This window comes from Zootermopsis nevadensis, unplaced genomic scaffold (genome assembly GCF_977971745.1).
Source record: "Zootermopsis nevadensis isolate Lab colony 2312 unplaced genomic scaffold, Znev_1.0 Znev_ptg000017l, whole genome shotgun sequence".
NCBI classification, from domain to species: domain Eukaryota; kingdom Metazoa; phylum Arthropoda; class Insecta; order Blattodea; family Termopsidae; genus Zootermopsis; species Zootermopsis nevadensis.
Window position 1 is genome coordinate 721,802 of NW_028259149.1, and position 21,217 is coordinate 743,018.

The 21,217-nt window shown below is 37.4% G+C and overlaps 1 protein-coding gene across 17 annotated transcripts; it reads right to left on the minus strand.

Annotated features, from left to right (window-relative positions):
• Positions 1-1,655: 1,655 nt before the first annotated feature.
• On the minus strand, positions 1,656-20,998 carry LOC110839263 (uncharacterized). 17 transcript variants are annotated; one of them, XM_087350721.1, is made up of 7 exons: positions 19,642-20,998; positions 18,109-18,231; positions 15,482-15,547; positions 14,703-14,792; positions 13,481-13,651; positions 9,078-9,248; positions 1,656-4,262 (listed from the first exon to the last, which is right to left on the minus strand). In XM_087350721.1, exons 2-7 carry the CDS (start codon positions 18,223-18,225, stop codon positions 2,940-2,942), a joined length of 1,938 nt encoding a protein of 645 aa, XP_087206847.1. In that variant the 5' UTR covers positions 18,226-18,231; positions 19,642-20,998; the 3' UTR covers positions 1,656-2,939. The 17 variants fall into 17 exon arrangements, with proteins under 17 accessions (XP_087206847.1, XP_087206842.1, XP_087206841.1 ...); XM_087350716.1 differs by lacking the exon at positions 19,642-20,998 and adding an exon at positions 18,611-18,751 and having other exon boundaries at positions 1,656-4,259; XM_087350715.1 differs by lacking the exon at positions 19,642-20,998 and adding an exon at positions 18,611-18,751.
• Positions 20,999-21,217: the final 219 nt, after the last annotated feature.

Consider the following 21,217-nt stretch of genomic DNA (forward strand, 5'->3'; position numbering starts at 1 on the left):
TCCTCCCAAACCGTATAGTGCCGGAACCTGTCTCTGCCGTACCCCTTCTCTGACAAACTCGGTCTCTGATGGTCTCCATACACGATACGGTCTCTGTTGCATAGCCCGTGTTCGGCAGGGACCGATTGAGGTAGACTTACTCCGGCAGAGACCGCATGCGGAGAATTTTGAATTCTTTTTCTTCAAATTATTCCAAATTTTCGAAAAAACATAAAATGCTGGAAATTGTCTAAAAAACGCAAAAACAAAAAAGTTGAAGATTTTCATTTTTTTTAAAATTCTCACCACCATTATCGTGCCGGAACCTGTCTCTGAGATACCTAGTATCACAGACCGATTAGGGCGGAGACCGCGTGCAGTGTATTTTGATTTTCTTTTCCAAATTTCACAAAATTTTCGAAAAATGGAAAAAATGCTGGAAATTGTCTATGAAGCGCACGAAACCAAAAACTTACAATTTTTAACAAAAATTGAAATTTTTAAATTTATTGAGTTCTGTGCGCTTTTTAGACAATTTCCAGCATTTTAGATTTTCGTAAAAACTCTCACCACTTACTCATTTTCTATACACAACAGCCGATTCACAGCACTGCCAAGTATAAGCTGCAATTGGCTTCAAAAGTCTCAAAGGACAATAAAGTGAACGTCTCCAGGCTCACCAGTAGCGTCGTTTCTTATTTGAGACTGCTATCCCACGTAAAACATCAACCCTACCCTTGCCTTCCTGGGAAGCGGAGTTACGTGCTCGCCGACCTAAATCCCCGCCCACTATCAAATTACCCAAAATTCCCTTCCGCACTTACTAGAAAGAGTCGAAGCAGCAACCGTACGAGCGCCTGGCACGTCACTGGGATTAGCCAGTGACCTCAACTAAACAAACTCCGCGGCGAAGAGTGTGGAAGGACGGTTGCAAGAAAGACAGTTTGTGAGTCATGACTTGAAGCATCCTGTCACACGCGGAGAACCTGCTATCCGAAATGAGAATTAACCGCGACTTTTCTCAGACTTAGTAATTCTGCTCCGTACCGGTGGAGGTTCCAGAAACCGGCCACACTGAGGTTTCCCATGGCAAATGCTGTGACTGTAAGCCGAATTTAAGTAAGCCACGACCACTTCCTTCCACACCATACCCAATTCATTACTCGCTCACCAACACGTCGTTCGGCACTCATCAACCGAGCCACTAGCAGCAGCGTCGTTAAATAAACAGCACACACAAAGGACCGTGAAGTAAACAAAAGAACGGCCTTAAGTGTATCCTGAGAGGTCTGTAGTAAATGTGCACCTCAATCCAGAAGTCACGATTTGAATCCGCAGGTTTCCTGCGTGGAATTAAAATTTCGCTGGTTTACAGTCCAGGGCCCACCACGGCCTTTCCCACTGTCGCAATGCCTCAAAATCGCCATTGCTCTAGTAGAAGAAAAAGAACAAATTAAAGCGAGCCATAAAAAGAAGGCTCATAACCATGTTCACCAATGGACCACATGAATCCACACTCAAACCTCCCACCCTGCTTCATTACGATCCATCTACATCTTTCAGGTTTCCTAAAAACATTGTTGTAACAGCACAAACCAAATACAGAAATAACAGACGAACAGGTCCTACATTCCAGCATGGAATACTTTTAGAACAGGTTCTTTGTGATTCTGAACTGGTCTTAGCATTCATTTATTGAAAGTGCAACTGCGTTACTCTAGATGTTACATCACTCCTACAAAGATACAAACACAGCAAATAACACATTGTATGTATAATCAAACACAAATTTTACCAACTTCCTTAAGTACCCATTTTCTGCTGCGTACTTAACTATTTACGCTGCCAACAACAGCAAACAACGTCATATTTCAGGCTCCCAGAGTAGCAAGTATTAGACGACCATCTTCGTGAATGTAACGTCATGTAGTCTGGAAGAAAACTGCAAGAGTTTCAGATTACTTTGCTGCCTCCATCTTCAGGGCAGAGGCAGCTATCAACGACAAACTTCCACCAGACCACACGGCATAACATCCCAGAAGACAATCATCTTCAAAAACAAAATATTGCTTGCATTCAGCTGTCAGATAACTCGAGTTCCTCTACAGAGGATATGGACCCAAAATGACATACTGTAAATAAAAATCAGTTTAACGCATTAGCTCTGACCTCTGAATGTACAACTACATGCTTTATGTACGGTCTGGAGTATGAAGAAATGTCTGTTACATAAACAATTAATCTTCCTATGGGCATTCTTTAAAAATACATAAACAATACAAAATTCCCAATCTTATTTTCAGCCAAGGCCCTGGGTAAAATTACGCACTTACATTTTACTCATAAATTAATAAGTCTATTGTGTTTACCAATAAAGATTACACAGCAAGTAATTTTATCAAGATTAACAACATATTATGCACAGAGGAGCTAAACAGAACACAGAGGAATATAACTCAATAAAAGAAGCACTTTGGACCGGAAAGCCGCGCTGAAATCCGTGCAGCCGGATGATAGCCCCGTTCTGCTTCGCACTCCCCGCCCGCGGACTTATTGTCAGTTCAGCCGATTAGCAGATAATGACAACGTAAGGGGCAATATTAAAATAATGATACAGAGGAAACAAAGTGTTACAAATTATAAAGAAAAAAATTATTTTTTTCAATTTTTGAAAAATTATAAGGGGTGTTGGAGCTCCATGTTACATGCTCTAATGATTCTTCAGATGACTCCACTGACTGAATGATCTGTCACACACATGACTGGTTATGACTGTAATAAAAGGTGTGTCTTCAGACTACTTTTCTGAGTGAATGATTTATTACACACGTCACAGGTAAATGGACCCTCTCCACTGTGTATGACTTGATGTCGTTCCAGATTGCTCTACACAGTGAATGATTTATTACATACATCACAGGTAAATGGACGCTCTCCACTGTGTATGACTTGATGTTCTTTCAGCTGAGTCTTCCGAGTGAATGATTTATTACACACATCAAAGAATATGGACGCTCTCCACTGTGTATGACTTGATGTCGTTTCAGATGACTCTTCAGAGTGAATGATTTATTACACACGTCACATTTATATGGACGCTCTCCACTGTGTATGACTTGATGTCGTTTCAGATGATGCTTCAGAGTGAATGACTTATTACATACATCACAGGTATATTGACGCTCTCCACTGTGTATGACATGATGGTGTTTCAGCTGACTCTTCTCAGTGAATGATTTATTACACATGTCACAGGTAAATGGACGCTCTCCACTGTGTATGACTTGATGGTGTTTCAGCTGAGTCTTCCGAGTGAATGATTTATTACACACGTCACAGATATATTGACGCTCTCCACTGTGTATGACTTGATGTCCTTTCAGATTAGTCTTGTGAGTGAATGATTTATTACACACGTCACAGGTATATCGACGCTCCCCACTGTGTATGACTTGATGTCGTTTCAGATTAGTCTTGTGAGTGAATGATTTATTACACACGTCACAGGTATATCGACGCTCCCCACTGTGTATGACTTGATGTCGTTTCAGATTAGTCTTGTGAGTGAATGATTTATTACACATGTCACACGAATATGGACGCTCTCCACTGTGTATGACTTGATGTCCTTTCAGATTAGTCTTGTGAGTGAATGATTTATTACACACGTCACAGGTATATCGACGCTCCCCACTGTGTATGACTTGATGTCGTTTCAGAGGACTCTTCTGAGTGAATGACTTATGACACATGTCACAGTTAAATGGACGCTCTCCACTGTGTATGACTTGATGTTCTTTCAGATGACTCTTCTGAGTGAATGATTTATTACACACGTCACACGAATATGAACGCTCTCCACTGTGTAGGACTTGATGTCGTTCCAGATTATTCTTCTGAGTGAATGACTTATTACACACGTCACACGAATATGGACGCTCTCCACTGTGCATGACATCATGATGTTTCAGATGACACTTCTGAGTGAATGACTTATTACACACGTCACAGGTATATCGACGCTCCCCACTGTGTATGACTTGATGTCGTTTCAGATTAGTCTTGTGAGTGAATGATTTATTACACACATCACACAAAAATGGCCGCTCACCACTATGTACACGTTCATGTATCTTCAAATCATGAGGGAATGGACGCTCTCCAATATGTGTGAGTTGATGTCTCTTTAGACCACTTGGAGAAGAGAATGTTTTACTGCATACATCACAGGAATTGGGATGTCCCCCACCATGTTTAAGTTCATGTTCTTTCTGAGGACTCTGCTGAAGAAAAGAGATGAGAATTATGATAACTTATCATAAAAAAAGAAGAAGAATGAGTTTGAAAGCAACATGATAGGTTTTTCTACCAAATCCCATTACCTCACCCAAAGTTAGTGGAGGGCATGCAAGAATTTGAAGCCCACATTGCAGTTTACAACAGTTAATTCACTGAGGTATGTGACATAATCTGGAGCCCCTGACCTCAAACTTCAGCCCCCAATTTAACATCATACTCAAACAATAAATGCCAAGTCACTCAGTTATCTTGGTTCTTACTCTGTACCAGGTTGGATCTGAATTCCATAGTAAACACATTTATGTACACACTGGGACAGCTACATGTAAATTTGTTGGTTCAATCACTTGTTGGCTACTTACAGCAAGAGATTAAATATTTTGGAGCCCCTGAATTCAACCCATGGTCTTCCATCGCATAATGTGTTCTATCTTTGAATGGTAGGTCACTGTATTAAAGGGTAAGCACACAAACTTGGCAAATATATTACTCTAGATGCAGTGGCATAGGAAAATGTAAAATTACTAGTTCATTTAGTTCCCTGATACTTGTAACAAAAAGTTGGGTTTCTGGTCAGGCCTGAACTCGGACACATATCAAATGGACTCCTGAATGACAGCATGGTACTTAAGAGGTGCAAAAAAATTTCTAATGCACGGAATAGAAGAAAATCACGTATGCCAACTATCCCTGGATTCTCATCCTATATCATAACATACATACTCAAGTTCTTTGTATCCAGCCAGACTTGTTATTAGAAAACCTATAGCAAAATGATTGGGCTTTCTGCAACAGGCAAGCAAGAGTTAACCAATCAGAGACAAAGTATCATGAAGTGGGGATATATGAAGTCATGATTTGCTAATGCGAATATAAATTAAAAAAAATAACCTAAATAAATAAACCTGATCTTTAGGTTTCTCTATTTGTCAATAAGAATTCCAGCACATCTTCATGCCTTAATAAGTAATAGAAAACAAATAAAATTAACTGTTCAGACGAAGTGATGTACAATCTACAGTAATAATGACTGTTCCAATAAACCACTTTCCAAACTTTACAGTTGAACTACCAAGATGACCACTTCTTAAAAGTTTTAATTTTTATAAAAACATATTTCTACCAATTTCATGTTCAAAACATTTAGAAGAAACTTTAAGTCTTTTCTTCATCGGTCATTTCTTGGAAGAACGGTCTATGTATAAAATTTACACAACGTTTACAACTTATCCACACACTGCAGAAGCACTTAAAGAAAACATTTGACAATTCATTTCGGCAATATCCCAAGAAGAGCTCCATCGAGTATTTTGAAACATGCTAACGAGGTTTGAAGCTTGCTTCCTTGCAAGCACAAGGAAGTCACTTAGAACATCTTTTGTGATTTAAGGTAAGAACAATTAATGTAATAACATGTCTTAGTGACGAGAAATATTCGTAGTTCACTGTTACTAGCGGCACTGTAACTGATTCGCGGGTCACCCACCAGAGGAACACGCACAACTCCCACCCACATCAACAGAGCGCCTGCCAACCACGCAGTGCAAGCACAACCACAGCCTGATAAATTGTAGACCTGGTACATTTACATCTATCGTAAATAAGATCTACTGTGAGTACAATCTGGTAATTCAGCATACCATATCCTTACTTCAGAAGGAAGGGGTAGAGACTGAGTATACTGCGAAAACAAACACAGTGGTCTGAATCTATGTGTAGAATAATTATCAGGATCTACAAATGTCTGAAGATCGTCTGTGATACCTTTCATAACTTAGACACAATTTCAATTTTTCATTTGGATGGACAGACACACACGAGGACAAATGACATTTAATGGACATATATCCTGTTCATCCTCCATAACTTGATTTGTTATTGGAACAGGATGTTCCTCAATTTTTATATCTGAGACATCCTCCGCTTCTACTCTGATGACCTCATTTCCATCTTGAGACATATCACTGTCTGAACGAGGTTCATCTTTCACTGAACCCATACAGTTCTGTAAAACCACCATACACATATACAATTATTGTGTTGCAGAAATGTTGTTTTTATAAAACAGTTACCGAAAAACAGCATGCCTGTATGGATACATTTGTACATACATACAAACAGATAAGAACATAAATAAAGTTTCTCAAAGCACCTAGTATGAAGATGGTTGTCTTCTGCATAATCTGACAGAAGTTTACTGATGTTTCAGAGGTGCTTGCTGCCTCTGTCATTAGGGCAATGACACTTTCACCTTGATGAAGTTATATCATTCTAATTTACAAAGTAACAATCAGATTGTCCCGCACTGTAGCTACGCGGTCTGAGGCATCATGCTGCGATACAGAATGCGCGCTGGTTCGAGTCTCGGGGGAGAAGAAATTTTCTCATGATCTATCGACCAGTGTATGGGACCGGTGCCAACCCAGCATCGTGAGGAAATTGGGGAGCTACAATGAGTAGCTTATTCCGGTCAGGATAGCTAGCAATGGCTGGGGGTTCGTAGTGTTGACCACACATCATCCTATATCTGGTTGGATGATCGTTCGCCTCTGCTTAGGCATGTGAACATGAGGCCAACAGTCAAGCTAGTCGGCTTTGACTCTCTGGAGCTGTTACGCCACGGATTTAATTTTAATTTAACAATGAGATTGTATGAATGGTAGATTTATGCTCAACAATATTTAATTTTAATGAATATTATTTCACGTACACACAAAAATAATATTCTTTGAGATGTTACTATACATAGAAAACAACAGAATTTGTAGGGACAATTTTATATATAACTAGCTAGATGGCTTATGGAACCTTAAGGTTCATCACTGAAGTAACCATGCTCCATGACTTGGTCAAAAAAATCCAGTCTCCTTCAACTCCTATCTCCCATAGATCCCGCCTGAGATTATCCTCCCATCTACGTCTAGGTCTCCCCAGCGGTGTCTCACCCTCAGGCTTCCCAACCAAAACCAGGTGAACACCTCTTGTCCCATCCATGTCCGCTACGTGCCCCACCCATCTCATTCTTCTTGACTTAATCACCCTGATAATACTGAGGTAGTAATACAAATTTTTTAACTCATTAGTATGCAATTTCCTCCATACCCCATCGTCTTCCCTACTAGGCCCAAATATCTGGCTCAATACCCTATTCTAAAACATCTGCAATCTATGTTCCTCCCTCAGAGTGAGAGATCATGTTTCACATCCATACAAAGTAATTACATAAAAAGCACCTACCAGTGATACCTTTAACCTTTAAACAATGCGGATTTAAATGGCAAAGTGGTAGCAGGCCTACAGAGTTTTTTTGCAGGTTTTTAAACTTTTGTGCACACTCTAAGGAAAACTTTAATATTATCTAAAGTAAACATGATAAATCGACGAAATAAAAGCTATATTTATTCGAATAGAAGAGAGAACACATAGTTTTTTAAAAATGCAGTTAATGTCATAATTACCTACATAGGCCTTAGTAACATTACTTTCTTCCTTGGAAGCTCATTCGATATGGCAGAAGCCATGGTTGTGAACTAAAGAACACACAGAAACATTTGTTTCCCCTACTACAGTGGATACACATTCTTTTCACAGATCATGCCGAGGAATGTGAGAAGCTTTGATTAGGGGATCTGAAAACGAAGCCGAAACCCACTTGATAATAACAATGTTTATTGCTGTTTATGGTTATATTTCCCTGGTTGACAGCTCATGTTGAACTTGTCAAAACCCTAGAGAAAGTGATTCAATATTTGCAGCCCCTAAAAGAGGCCAAAGGACGTAGCCAAATCTACTTACAATGTTCCAAGTTTTGAGTTCCGCACAGAGAACGTTCGTAGGGCTGAGTACACAACTTACGTCCCAGACAGGGAACGCTAGTAAGATAAAAGTTAATTAAAATTCGCTTACATCTGAAGTTTCAGATAGCTCTGAGGGACGTATATCTGTTCATCATTCAATATTAACCCTAATAATGAATCATGTGAACGAGAAACTTTCAGACAGTAACCCAATGATTCAGCTTATCCTTTCCTTTAGTAAAGAGTAATGCACACTTAAACCTGCTGGAGAACACTACATTTGATGGAAAGTGCTGCTAATCTAAAATTGTCAGTAAATGACAACGAATTACCCAAAGACAGGAATATTGACAATGCATTTTACATTTGATGGTGTCTAACAATTAATGTAGCATTTCCGTCCTAAATACCTACCATTAAATCAAGTGTGTCTTACAAAGATGCAGTCTTAAAATGAAGGCAATAAAATACTCCAGAAAATTAACAGTGTCCAACATAGTCACATAACAAATCAACTAATATTACATTTTTAGAGGGTCATCAATTATCCTGTTAAAGGTCCTTAATGGAAATGGCTGGTCTATGCCACTGTAGTGATACACGCCGCAACAAGGTTAAAGGAAGAAGGAAAGAAAGCGGGGAAAAGAGACAGCTGGAGAAAACCTTCAAACATTCACAGACCCACAAAAATGAGCACAGAATTCAAAGGGAAGTAACAGCATCAAAACAAGGCTTACTGGAAAGTCTGGACAAACTATCAAAGTGTTGTGTTGCAACATCTGTTTAAAACACTTCTTGTATTTCACAATATTTAATATCACACATCTTAAGATAAATATAACACAAAACAGAAGCTACATTCGACAAACAGTAAGCAAAAATTAAAATTCCCTTGCACACGTTTGTAACGGACACTTCAAGATCTATTCAGCAGAGCAGAATTGCTTCATGTGGACAGACAAATGGAGATGCAATGTATCTAACAATGCTCACACAACTCACCTCAAGCTCCGCCTTTATTACTGGAGATGTTATCAAGAGAGGATCCTCCTCCTCTATCACACCTCCGCCATCCTCAACTTTGATATTGGTGACTTCATTGTCATCATAACAAGACTCGAGACATGTTCCACTATAAGAATCAGGTATCACTTTCTGTAAATTGATGGAGGCCTGTAAAATAACCATACTCATTATGAGTCGTGACTGTGCTCTCACTGCATGAAATGGAATAATTATCAATACAATTGGACTGAATCAAATTAATAGCACCTGCAGAACTTCATTAAAGGAGACTGAAGATGATGGAGTTTATTTAAAATTGCTGATTTTCTTGACATGGTCCATCATTTGATATTTTAAAACAAGATCAGTGCGTTCTGGGAACTAGATCTGCTCTCGTCCCATAAGTGGAACTAATCCAAAGAGATTAATAAGACTTTTCTATGGGACCCAACAGAATAGGTACTTTCACCAGCTCTCAAAATATAGCAGTTCTGTTTTAGAACATCAAAAAATGGACAAATTCCAAAAAAACAATATTAAATCACAGTAGCTGTTTGTTAAAGATTTTCTTCCTTAAACTATCAAAACCATTACTATGAAAAGGATTTATCCAATACAATTATCACTTTAATAGTATAGTCTCCATGTAATATGAAATCAACGACATCCACATCAGTTTACTTGGCATGTTCGTGCCAAAGCAGTGGCAATGGCTCAGCTGATTATGTCTTGGCTTTAGTAATCAGAAGGTAAAGCACATATTAAATGGTCAGAAAACATTGTGTTACAGGGTTTATTCGATAGTTACACATACTCACTACTAATAATTCAATTCAATTCAATTCAATTCAATTAATTTATTTAAGTGCTTGACAACAGCCAGGTAAGGCCAATAACAGTCAAGCACTGAACAACATTACAGGATAAAATATAATACAATGATTACATTCATTTCAATAATAATAAAAGTAAAACATTGCAAATACAAAATCAAACAAATGAAACTAAATATAAAAGTGTATCATATTAGTAATAATAATAATAATTAAATTCCAATCCTTTATTGAGGGATAATTCAAAAGAAAATGGGCTAATTAATATGCCTAAGTAATGTAATAATTCAATTCATTAATACTAAAAGAACAATAAACAATAAAAAAACTAGAAAAGACTTAAAGATTAAATACCATAATATATAGTCAAAATGAAGAATTTTGAATAATAATAATAATAATAATTAAATTCTTTATTTAATGTACTAACCCACAGCTGCTATAGCCAATGACAGGGCAACACAAACAAACAAACAATATACAAAGACAACACAGAAAAAGGAAGAAAAAAAAGACATTAAAAACTTAATAGATAACATAAAAAGCAAATTTACAGTACAAAAGTAACCAATAAGATCCACTCTAGGTATTATCCCTTATAGAAAAAGTGTAATCAAGAGAAACATTGATTATACCAAAACTGTCCAAGAATGTACAAACATAATTAGCAGCAATGACACACCTGGCTGAAGGACTGTGTCTGAGCGCACCGCACACGCAAAACGTAGAAAATTCTCTTATTTGCCTTGACGGCACACGGATACCAACAGTATCCATAATGGAGTTGCAATTTATTTTCCCCTTAAAAACATTAATAAGAAATAAAGCATCGAGATGTCGCCGCCTGGAATAAAGTGTTCTAAAATTTAACGTAGTTAAAATCAACTCATATTTACCTGAGGTATTAAACTGAAAAAACCGGTAGTTGCACAAACTGGAAATTTCCTTTGAATATTTTCTAATTTATTAGAATCAGTCTGTGTAAGATTATTCCAAGCGACAGAGGCATACTCAAGCTTTGGCCTAACTAAAGCATTATACAAAACAACAAGACTGTCTAAAGAGGAAAAATTATATGTAATAAATCGAATAAGCCCTAATGTCCTAAGTGCCTGAGAATAAACAAAATTTACATGAGAGTGAAAGTAAAGTTTACTGTCTAATAATACACCAAGATCTTTTATACAGTCAGTACGGGAAATTAAAATACCACTTACAAAGTAATTAAAGTAAATACTGTTGGTTTTCCGTGTGAACGATATAATTTTTGTTTTCTCAACATTGAGTTCCATAGAATTATCTTCACACCACTGATGTACGTGCACACAATAATGAAATTACATTTTGAATGTTTTGGACAGAAATACTGAGCAGTGAACCGAATAGCTGCTCCTCCTCCGGTCCATTTGCTACCATTTATGAACCATCAGCTCATCAGGTCCACCTAATACTCGCTGACTCGTTGCTCGTGTATTCTACGCCCGAGGTATTCGTGGGGAAACCAAGGAACATTGAAGGCAGTTGAACATTCACAATCAATCATAATCAAATCCCATTCAATTGAAGTTAAACAAACAAAATGAATTTAAAATGACAAAGTAAAAATGACAAAAATTGTACTATGAAACAAGAGAGAATACAAACTAATTTTCCAATAAGAACAAAATTCTAAGTTACACACATTCATACAGACCCCAGGTGCGTCCATACAGATAACAGCCACACCATCAACACAGATTGCTCTCGTAGCCACGCTACGTTACAACACCGCACGACGATTATTTGGCGAAGTGCTACCAAAGGTGTTCACACCTTTTTACCTTGCAACTTCCCAATTCATCTTCAGGTGCCCCATGGCACATCCCACAGTTTTCTCCGGCTGTCAGACCAGCCTCAACACAAACATCATACACAAAAAAAATACTAATCCAGACATCCGTACACACAACACTCTCGTACACACCCAACACCCAGTGAATTCACAATACACAATGCGTACATTACAACGCTCTTTCCAAAGCTTATTACTTTTCTGTGCGACCTTATTTACCTTATGGTCCGCGAACAGAAAACATGAAAGACCAAGATCCAACCTTTGATCAATCATCGGTTTGAACCGCACAAGGATTCAAACACTCATCTTCTCTCGGCGTGACACGCCCCAGGAGAGCAAGAGAGCCACTAGCCTCACAACCAGGCATCAGCTTTGGATCACGTGTTTCGCTACGCAGTAGCTCGTGATCGAACTGGTGCTTCCCCGTCTTATCACGCAGCTAGCCTCTCACAGGGCGTCCCATTCCACCCTTCAGAAACGCTTAACAGACGCGATACATTCACCAAAACACAACAAATACTCTTTCCATTTACACACAAACAAAAGAGTAATATACGTGATTAAACAAATACAATACTAGTCGACCTATATGATGATATACATACGTTTCACATTGGGCCACACCCGACCCCAAGCATACCAATACTTACAAGTTCCATTTTCTCACTACAAATAATGACACAACAAGAAAATAAACTATTTTACAGGGTGCAGATCCAGTCAACCATCATAATGACCGTACTAAGTTATGTTTGAACCAAAATTGACGGCCCCGACAATTTTTGGTGCCAGACATAACTCTACACACGTCTGTTCATTATGACCGTCGAACCGGAAAAGAAAGACCCATGCCAGGTCTTAATCACACGTCTTCCTGAGACAAGGACAGGAGGGGGAAGAACAGCTAATTGGCTAATAATGACGTAAGAGAAACATAGAGGAATTATTACTGGAACGTTATCTTGATGGTCCATCATCCTCCCGTGACCGACCAAACACAGTTCAAATGCTGGCCGCCAGAGGTCATCAAAGGCCTGAACCTTAGAACGGTTCAGCAGAGCATCACATTAACATTCCTCCCTCCTTGCCCACTTTATATATGAAGTCAAGTTAACTTCTTAAATATTTGATTAAATTTAATATGTGCCAAAACCAATACAGCAAAGGAGAATATTTGAGTCTACAGAAACAAATTCAAAAACCAAGGCAGAATATGCTATGACACAAATTGTTCCTTAATTAAAAGTCTCCATGGCTGCAAATTTATCTCCTGAATAAAGTTTATTATTAGATACTCAATTTTAGCTTTCCATATGGAAAGAGTTAATGTTGCTTAACAGCAATGACAACACTATTCTAATATATGGGTACAATTTGCATCAACTTACAAAAGAAATAAAACATAATCTTAGAACATTCATAGTTCCTGTGAACTGCATAAGAAATTCAACAGCAGGCAGTATTTTGAATACAAGGCCCACGAATTATACAAGATTTACGGGATATATTTGTGTAAAACATTTCTCAGTTTGGGCAATGTTTAATTTCACATATTTTAAAACTGATGCAACAGAAATTTAAAATTCCATTTCACAAACACTAAGCAACAAAATTCAGTCCTCTGGCACCATTTTGCAAAGGACACTTCAAAATCCATTCATCAGAGCGGAATTCCTTCATGTGGACAGACAAATGGAGATGCAATGTGAATAAACAATGCTCACACAACTGACCTCATGCTCCGCCTTTATTACTGGAGATGTTATCAAGAGAGGATCCTCCTCCTCTTTCACACCTCCAACATCCTCAGCTTTGATATTGGTAACTTGATTGTCATCATAAGAAGACTCGAGACACGTTTCACTATAAGCATCAGGTACAACTTTCTGAAAATTGATGGAGGCCTGTAAAATAACCATACTCATTATGAATCGTGACTGTGCTGTCTCACTGCAAGAAATAGAATAATTATCAATGCAATTGGACTGAATAAAACTAATAATACCTGCAGAACATGGTTAAAGGAGCCTGAAGATGGTGGAGTTTATTTAAAATTGCTGATTTTCTTGACATGGTCCATCATTTGATATTTTAAAACACGATCAGCGCGTTCTGAGAACTACATCTGCTCTGGTCCCACAGGAGGGACTAATCCCAAGGGACTAATAAGACTTTTCTATGGGACCACAGAATACGCATTTTCACTTTAAGACAGCAGCAGATCCAGCTATTGAAATATAACAGTTTTGTTTTAGAATATCAAACTATGGACAAAGTCCAGAAAAACAACAAACTTTATATATGAAGTCAAGTTAACTTCTTAAATATTCGAATTAATTAAATATGTGCCAAACCAATACAGGAAAGGAGAATATTTGGGTCTACAGAAACAAATTGAAAAACAAGGCAGAATATGCTATGACACAAATTGTCCCTTAATTAAAAGTCTCCATGGCTGCAAATTTATCTCCTGAACAAAGGTTATTATTACATACTCAATTTTAGCTTTCCATATGGAAAGAGTTAATGTTGCTTAACAGCAATGACAACACTGTTCTAATATATGAGTACAATTTGCATCAACTTACAAAAGAAATAAAAGATAATCTTAGAACATTCATAGTTCCTGTGAATTGTATAAGAAATTCAATAGCACGCAGTATTTTCAATACAAAGCCCACAAATTATACAAGATTTATGGGCTATATTTGTCTAAAATATTTCTCAGTTTGGTCAATGTTTAATTTCATATGTTTTAAAACTGATGCAACACATAATTAAAATGGTATTTCATAAATAGTGCCCAAGAAAATTCAGTCCTCTGGCACCATTATTCAAAGGACATTTCAAAATCCATTCACCAGAGTGGAATTCCTTCATGTGGAGATGGAAAAAGAGAAACACAATACGTAATCCTACGTATTTCTTAAAAGTGCATAAAAATGTGAAACTCACCTCACGTTCAGACTTTATTAATGGAAGTTCTCCTAGAGGATCCTCCTCTTCATGTGTATCTGCAAAATCCTCAAGTTTTATATTCATGATCTGCGAAAGAAGACGTTACACAAGTCTCATTCTATGAACCAGGTACAACTTTAGGTAAAATGAAGTTATGCAAAACCTCCATACCCGATGCTGATCATGTCCACATTCTGTCCATTTAAAATTTCAATGTAAAATGTAACCATTACACAATCAGACAGGCTAGAGTAAGGATCGATAACCTTTTTGGGTGACAGGTAACTTGGAAGAGCTGATAATTACAGTAAGCATAATAAAATAGCATCTATATATATCTGGACTGAAACAATTAGATTACAACTGTTAACTCGTATCCTGTACCAACACCCTCAAGAAGAACTAAAAACATTAAACATTTAAAATGGAATTATTTATTTCTTTACTGAACTAAGCCTGCTGAACAGACTAGTCCCCAGGCAGTCAAGACATTAGCCGCATATATGGAGCCCACAGGTTTACAGAGTCAGTTCAAAGAGCCTGCCACTGGTTGCTAACCTTAGCCACAAGGATCCAGTCCTTGTGCTCATTATCATATTTCTTTAAGAACTATTTTAATATTATCTTCGAATCTATGTCTTGATACCCCAAGGGGTCTCTTCAATTCAGGTTTTGTAACTGAATTCTTGTATGCATTTCTAATGTTTACAATCCCTATTCATCCTCCTTGACGTGAAAACAATAATAATTAACATTTGATGTAGACAAATGATTACCAAGTTCCTCATTAAGCAGTCTTCTCCAGTCCCCATTATTTCCTTCACTGTTCCAAATATTGTGTTCTGTAATCAACAGTCAAAAAGCATCAATGAATTTTCTTCCCCTAACCCTTTATAGCTGAAGTCGTCTAAATATCATTGAATAATTCAGTCAATATCTGCCTCCAAGAAAAAAGCACAAATTCGCATTACAAAGATCAATTAGTTAACACGTACTGGAAGCCATCTGTAATAAGAAGGCAGCGGCGGTACCTTGTTTAACTTCAGTGTCTTGTTCAAGTGCTGGAAATGCCCAAAAATCACATGGAGCAAGATCTGAACTGTAGGGTGGGTGTTCTACAGGTGGTCCACCGATGTCTGGTATCGCCTCCTTCGCCACATGCACGGCTGTGGAGTCAGTATTAAAACCTCCGACTCTGGGTCCTTCATAAAAGCTCAATATTTATTAATAATGGAGAACCTACTAAAATGGTACATGGTACCAGAAAAGGTTTCAGCACCACCACGTGGATCATCAGGCTACTTTTTAGACTTATAACCTATATACGTCTGATAGTTATTGCAGAAATCGCTTGATTAATAGACAGTTTGTATTCTTAAGGTGCCTGGAGCCAATGTTACAAAGTATTATTAACAGACCATGTGCTTCAATGTGTCGTTGAATCTCACTAACCTTGAGGATGCTGGCGGCTCACTCGGTAGCGAAAGTGTTCTTAAGAGTTTATATAGAGGTAGGAGTCGGTACATTTTTACCAACTCCGCAGCCCTGGCCACATGTGCAATATGTGGTCATGCATTGTCTTGAAGCAGACACCACCTTTACGTTGTGAATTCCGGTCACTTCTTTCTGAATTATGTTCCCCAAATGAATTTTAAGTGTATTTGCATAGTAAACACCACTCACACATAGCTTCTGAGGTAGGCAGTGGTGAAGAATAATGCCCTTTGAGTCAGAAAACAATATCAGCATCACTTTTCCAGATGATGGTGCTTCGTCTCCCACTTTGATCGCCTTCAACCACCCTTTTGTATCCATCTTTAAAATGGTTCAACCACTGAAACATTCTAGCTCGGCTCATTGTTTCTGTAACACCTTTAACATCTCTTCACCACTTTTTCCGAGCTTCACACACAATTCTATTGCACATCTCTGCCTTAAATCATATGAAATGCCATTCTGTTCCACCACTGCAAAACAGGTATTTTCTACAAGAGCTTTCACAGACACACACGATTTGGAAAATGACAATATTTGTATTAATAGCTAAACAAAACAGAACAAGTGCCATCTCGATGAAGGCAACTGAAGATGAGCAGTGTTGCTAATATGATTACTTTTCAAACTCCCCTTGTACCTAGGACATACAGCATGACAATATGCCATGATACACAAAGCAGTACACTTCCCCACAATAGATGACATATGAAAGCCACAACACCAACTGTAAGTGTTAATGCACCACAAAATTCTTAAAGAGATTTAAATATATATACATATATATGAATTATTTTTTACAAATATCTTTGCAGATCTCATTTACTCCACAGACATCTATTATCACAGAAGATTGTATCAACGGAACACACAGCAAGAAGCAAGATCCCAAAATGCAGTAAACATATCTACATAGGAGGAACCGTGCCAACCCAACAACATACGAGCATCCAGCCTTAACACGAAGACACAACAAAGCCACGGATGTTTGGAGTTCAGAGGACACTAACAGTGACAGACATATGTAATAAGAAAATGGAATTGGAAATATATTTTTCCTTACAGTAACTGTTGCGTGTAACCTTTTTAACTACTTTTAGCAAGTCACAGTGGCGTAGTAGTAATTCAGTGTATATAGGGACATATATTATAACCCAGTAACACAATAAACAAACTACCACTTCAATACCATTACAGTGTACATTACCAAATAGTTTGTTAGAACAGACACGTTTACTTTAGCTTGTGCTGTTAAAGTAACGAAAGAAAAAATAAAATGGACAGGGTTGTAATTTATGAAAAATACTTCACACCATAATATAAGATTCTGTCAAAACAGGTTTATCATAAGAATTGTAAGTGGAAACATAATATGAATATCAATCTAAAAAAGATGTAAAACAAATTAAATGGAAAATGGAAAGAAATTCTTAGTTGTACAAATATCCAGTTAAACACAATTATTACTATTGTTAACGTCTCTCTCACACACATACACATGCATGAGTGTGTTCGTGCATGCACTCATGCTTTCAAACAAGATACAAATATGAACAAGAGCATTATATTTAATTTGTAACATCTTAGACTGTTTAGTATTTATTTACATTTACTGGGCCACAGTTCTTCTACAAGCCTGAAAAAGGAGTCTATGTTACTTTGTATTACAAATTAAAATAATGAATATATATACATATGTACACTACCCAATTCAGACTGCAATTTTCTATTATTCTTACAGGTCTGGAGCACTACAGGAGCAAATCAGAGTTAGGTTATAAAGGTACAGCAATGTTCTCTCTTTATAACTGTTCCACAGCTAATAATAACTCATATTGTAAAAACAAACAAACACAAGCATGTGTAGAAATGGGCAGAAAAAAAAAACTCATCTGAAAGCAATGCTTACCTCAGTTTCATCTTCCTTTATGGAAAGTGCTGATTGTACATTAACCTCATCAGTTACCATGGCAATGCAATCTTTTTCACTTACAACATCATCATTTTCCATTTTGATTATATCCATCTTCTGCTGTTAAATTAAACGTAAATTATAAAATTGTGTTAGATATCTCAAAAATTGAGGGAAATAGTTGTACTCTGAATAATGCATGCCTGACATAACAGCTAAATATAAAAAAATAAATAAAAGTAATTTACATGCACACACTGTGTGCTACGCACGATATTCAATGCTGATTTTAATCACAGTACACATTGAAAGATATATATGAAGTGAAGGGCGCACACAATGAACTTCACTCAGGTATCCTCTTAATCTACATATCTCAAGAACCTAACAATATTGTGTAAACGCTACAAAGTATAAATCAAATAAAACGGAATTTAATGAAACTCTGATCCAATTTTCCACAAATATGCGTCCCCACAAAGCAGTCAAAATCACTCACCACTCTGAAGGTTAACCGAACTCGCATATGATGCACATGGAAACAATCGAAATTCAGCTGCCCAATAAATCGACTGTTGATCCGACTTAGAAATATTTTCAACATTTAAGAAGTCCAGTATGTGAAATGGATTAAAAAAAGAAAGGAAACGTCTAGTCAGTCAATTCACAGAATATTTCGAAAGACGATATAATGCTACATGGCCAACATTTGTAATTAATAGTTTATAATATCTTCAGACAAACCACATCTTTCCTATTTATATTACTCGAACTATCTCGATCTGTTGCCAACATACGGAAAGATGAAATTTAAACACAAGATCTTGAAAGTAATATGAGAGACGTCTCATTCTTTCCTATGAAACAGTCGAATGCATTAAATGATTTACGAAGTACACTTATTACAACTATTTTCATTGAACATCACGTCTGAGTAGTTATCATTTCTGCTTCGTATTCCGGAGATCCCAATTTCAAAACTAGGCCCAAGGACTGGCTGACAAGCTAATCAAGGAATATAGAGAAACGGAATTTTATTTAAAAATTAGCACACAAACAATAAGTTTACACTATAAATGACACTAGTGACCTCAAGTGTTCATCATCAGTGACAAGAAAGAAATCAAATCATATAATGATGATCAATATAGATTCATAAGTGAGCCTCACAGACAGTCTGAATAAACACACACTTTAAAGCTTATTGGAAAACTACCACCTGCTTCAACAGGCAGTAACTTTTCATTTTCTTTTTATGGGTTTTGGAATTTTTTAGCTGTCCAAAGCAAATATTTCCTTAACCACTCGACGTGATTAACCAGTTGAACCTTGTTATGGTAAAGTGTTGTGCTGTCTTTGAATTATGGATTGACTTATAAAATGTTATTTACATGACCTTGGCTTCAAAGTCAAGGGGGTGGGGTTATTTGATAAAATTATAAATTTTAATCCAGTATTTCTTTTGCCAATATTGTACTGCATTCATCAATCCTTGATTTTTACCAGCAAACTGATTCTTACACAGCTCACCTCTGTGCATGGTGCTAGACCCCGCACCAGTTGACAGCTATTCGAGCCAACAGATCTATAAGGCCTTGTGCACAGGTTATTGAAGCACCTGCCACTGACTGAACAAATTTGTAGATTCCTTCAACCAGAGGAAACTCGTATGCTGCAAGAGGAACACTCAATTATTTGCATTTTTTGTTCAAAGCTTGAGGAGGTCACATTCTTCCACCACTTTGTCTATACATTTCATTTCAAAATGTTGGTGTTCTGGGTTAATACTAAAAACAAATATACCATTAATTAAACACAGCATACATAACTTCTATTTCACATCTAACATCTTTCCTTGCAAAGAGAAACATTCTTGATTTTTAATTTTTCCCCTCATTTCCTGTTACCATGTGCCCCACCAGCAGCTAATGACTGCAATGTCGTTTATGATCTCAAGATTTAACAGTGACAAAGTATAATGAATTCTTCCCAGGCTGCCTGCTGTGTCAGGCGGTTGGATAGAGAAAACACCAAAGTTTTAAGAACCAACTTTGTCCTCAGAGTACAGAAATTCATTACCCTGAGGATGAGCACTGCTCCAGCTGTGTACATCATGGCTGATGGCAATTCTAGAAGTTTCATGAGATGAGTTTGTGTGACAATATGGACAATTATGATGGAGAGACAGAAGCTTTTTGTAATGTTTCCAAATGCAAAAATAGCGCAATGGAATTCAGCGATGTTATGGAGGGATCAGAAAAAGTTGACGAGGGAAGTGGAAGATACATCTCGTTCGGAACAGCCAAAACTTTGAAGATAGAAGGAGGTCACTGAAGCCATGGGCAAGGGGACACTGATCGGGCTACTGTTAACAGGTAAGCGCTGAGACGATGACTCCTATAGTAGGGGTAGATAATGAAATCTTCAAAATTTACCCAACCAAATTGTTGAAAAGTTAAAGTGAACTAGCCTGAGTCAGGAATGTAATGTTTGAACAAATGTAAAATTTCTGTAGTACTTAGTGTTAGAAATAAATGGTGTATAGCCTTAGGGAACAAGTTGTAGCCTCAAGGAAGAAATATCATATCAGCTGAGTACGTTTAAGCTGACTACAGCATCCTCGTGAACTTGACTTGCTCCATTCAAAGGCACGCTACCAACATTTGTAGGACTAAATCTATCCATAAATCACACCATTACAGAGAGAATGAGCAGAGATCGACTGAAGCAGAGTCGTAGTTAGGCATAAAAGGGTGAGGGCGGGGACCGCGTGCAGAGATTTTGAAAAACATTTCGAAATTTTCGGAAAATGGAAAAATGCTGGAAATTGCCTAAAATGCGCACAAAATCAAAAAACTTCGAAATATTTGAAAACATTTTGAAGTTGAAATTTTTCAGTTTTGTGAGTTTTTTAGGCAATTTCCAGCAATTTCCTTTTTTTGAATATATCGAAAAATTTAATTTTTTTTTCAAACTCCTCCCAAACCGCATAGTGCCGGAACCTGTCTCTGTCGTACCCCTTCTCTGACAAACTCGGTCTCTGACGGACTCTCTACACGATACGGTCTCTGTTGCATAGCCCGTGTTCGGCAGGGACCGAATGAGG

Coding starts and splice junctions, on each gene's coding strand:
- LOC110839263 (XM_087350715.1), bottom strand. CDS start 18,715: ATGTTGAAAATATTTCTAAGTCGGATCAACAGTCGATTTATTGGGCAG. Junction 14,793..15,481: donor ACTGCTTAATGAGGAACTTG/GTAATCATTTGT, acceptor CTTCTTTCGCAG/ATCATGAATATAAAACTTGA. Junction 9,249..13,480: donor TAATAAAGGCGGAGCATGAG/GTCAGTTGTGTG, acceptor GTTATTTTACAG/GCCTCCATCAATTTACAGAA.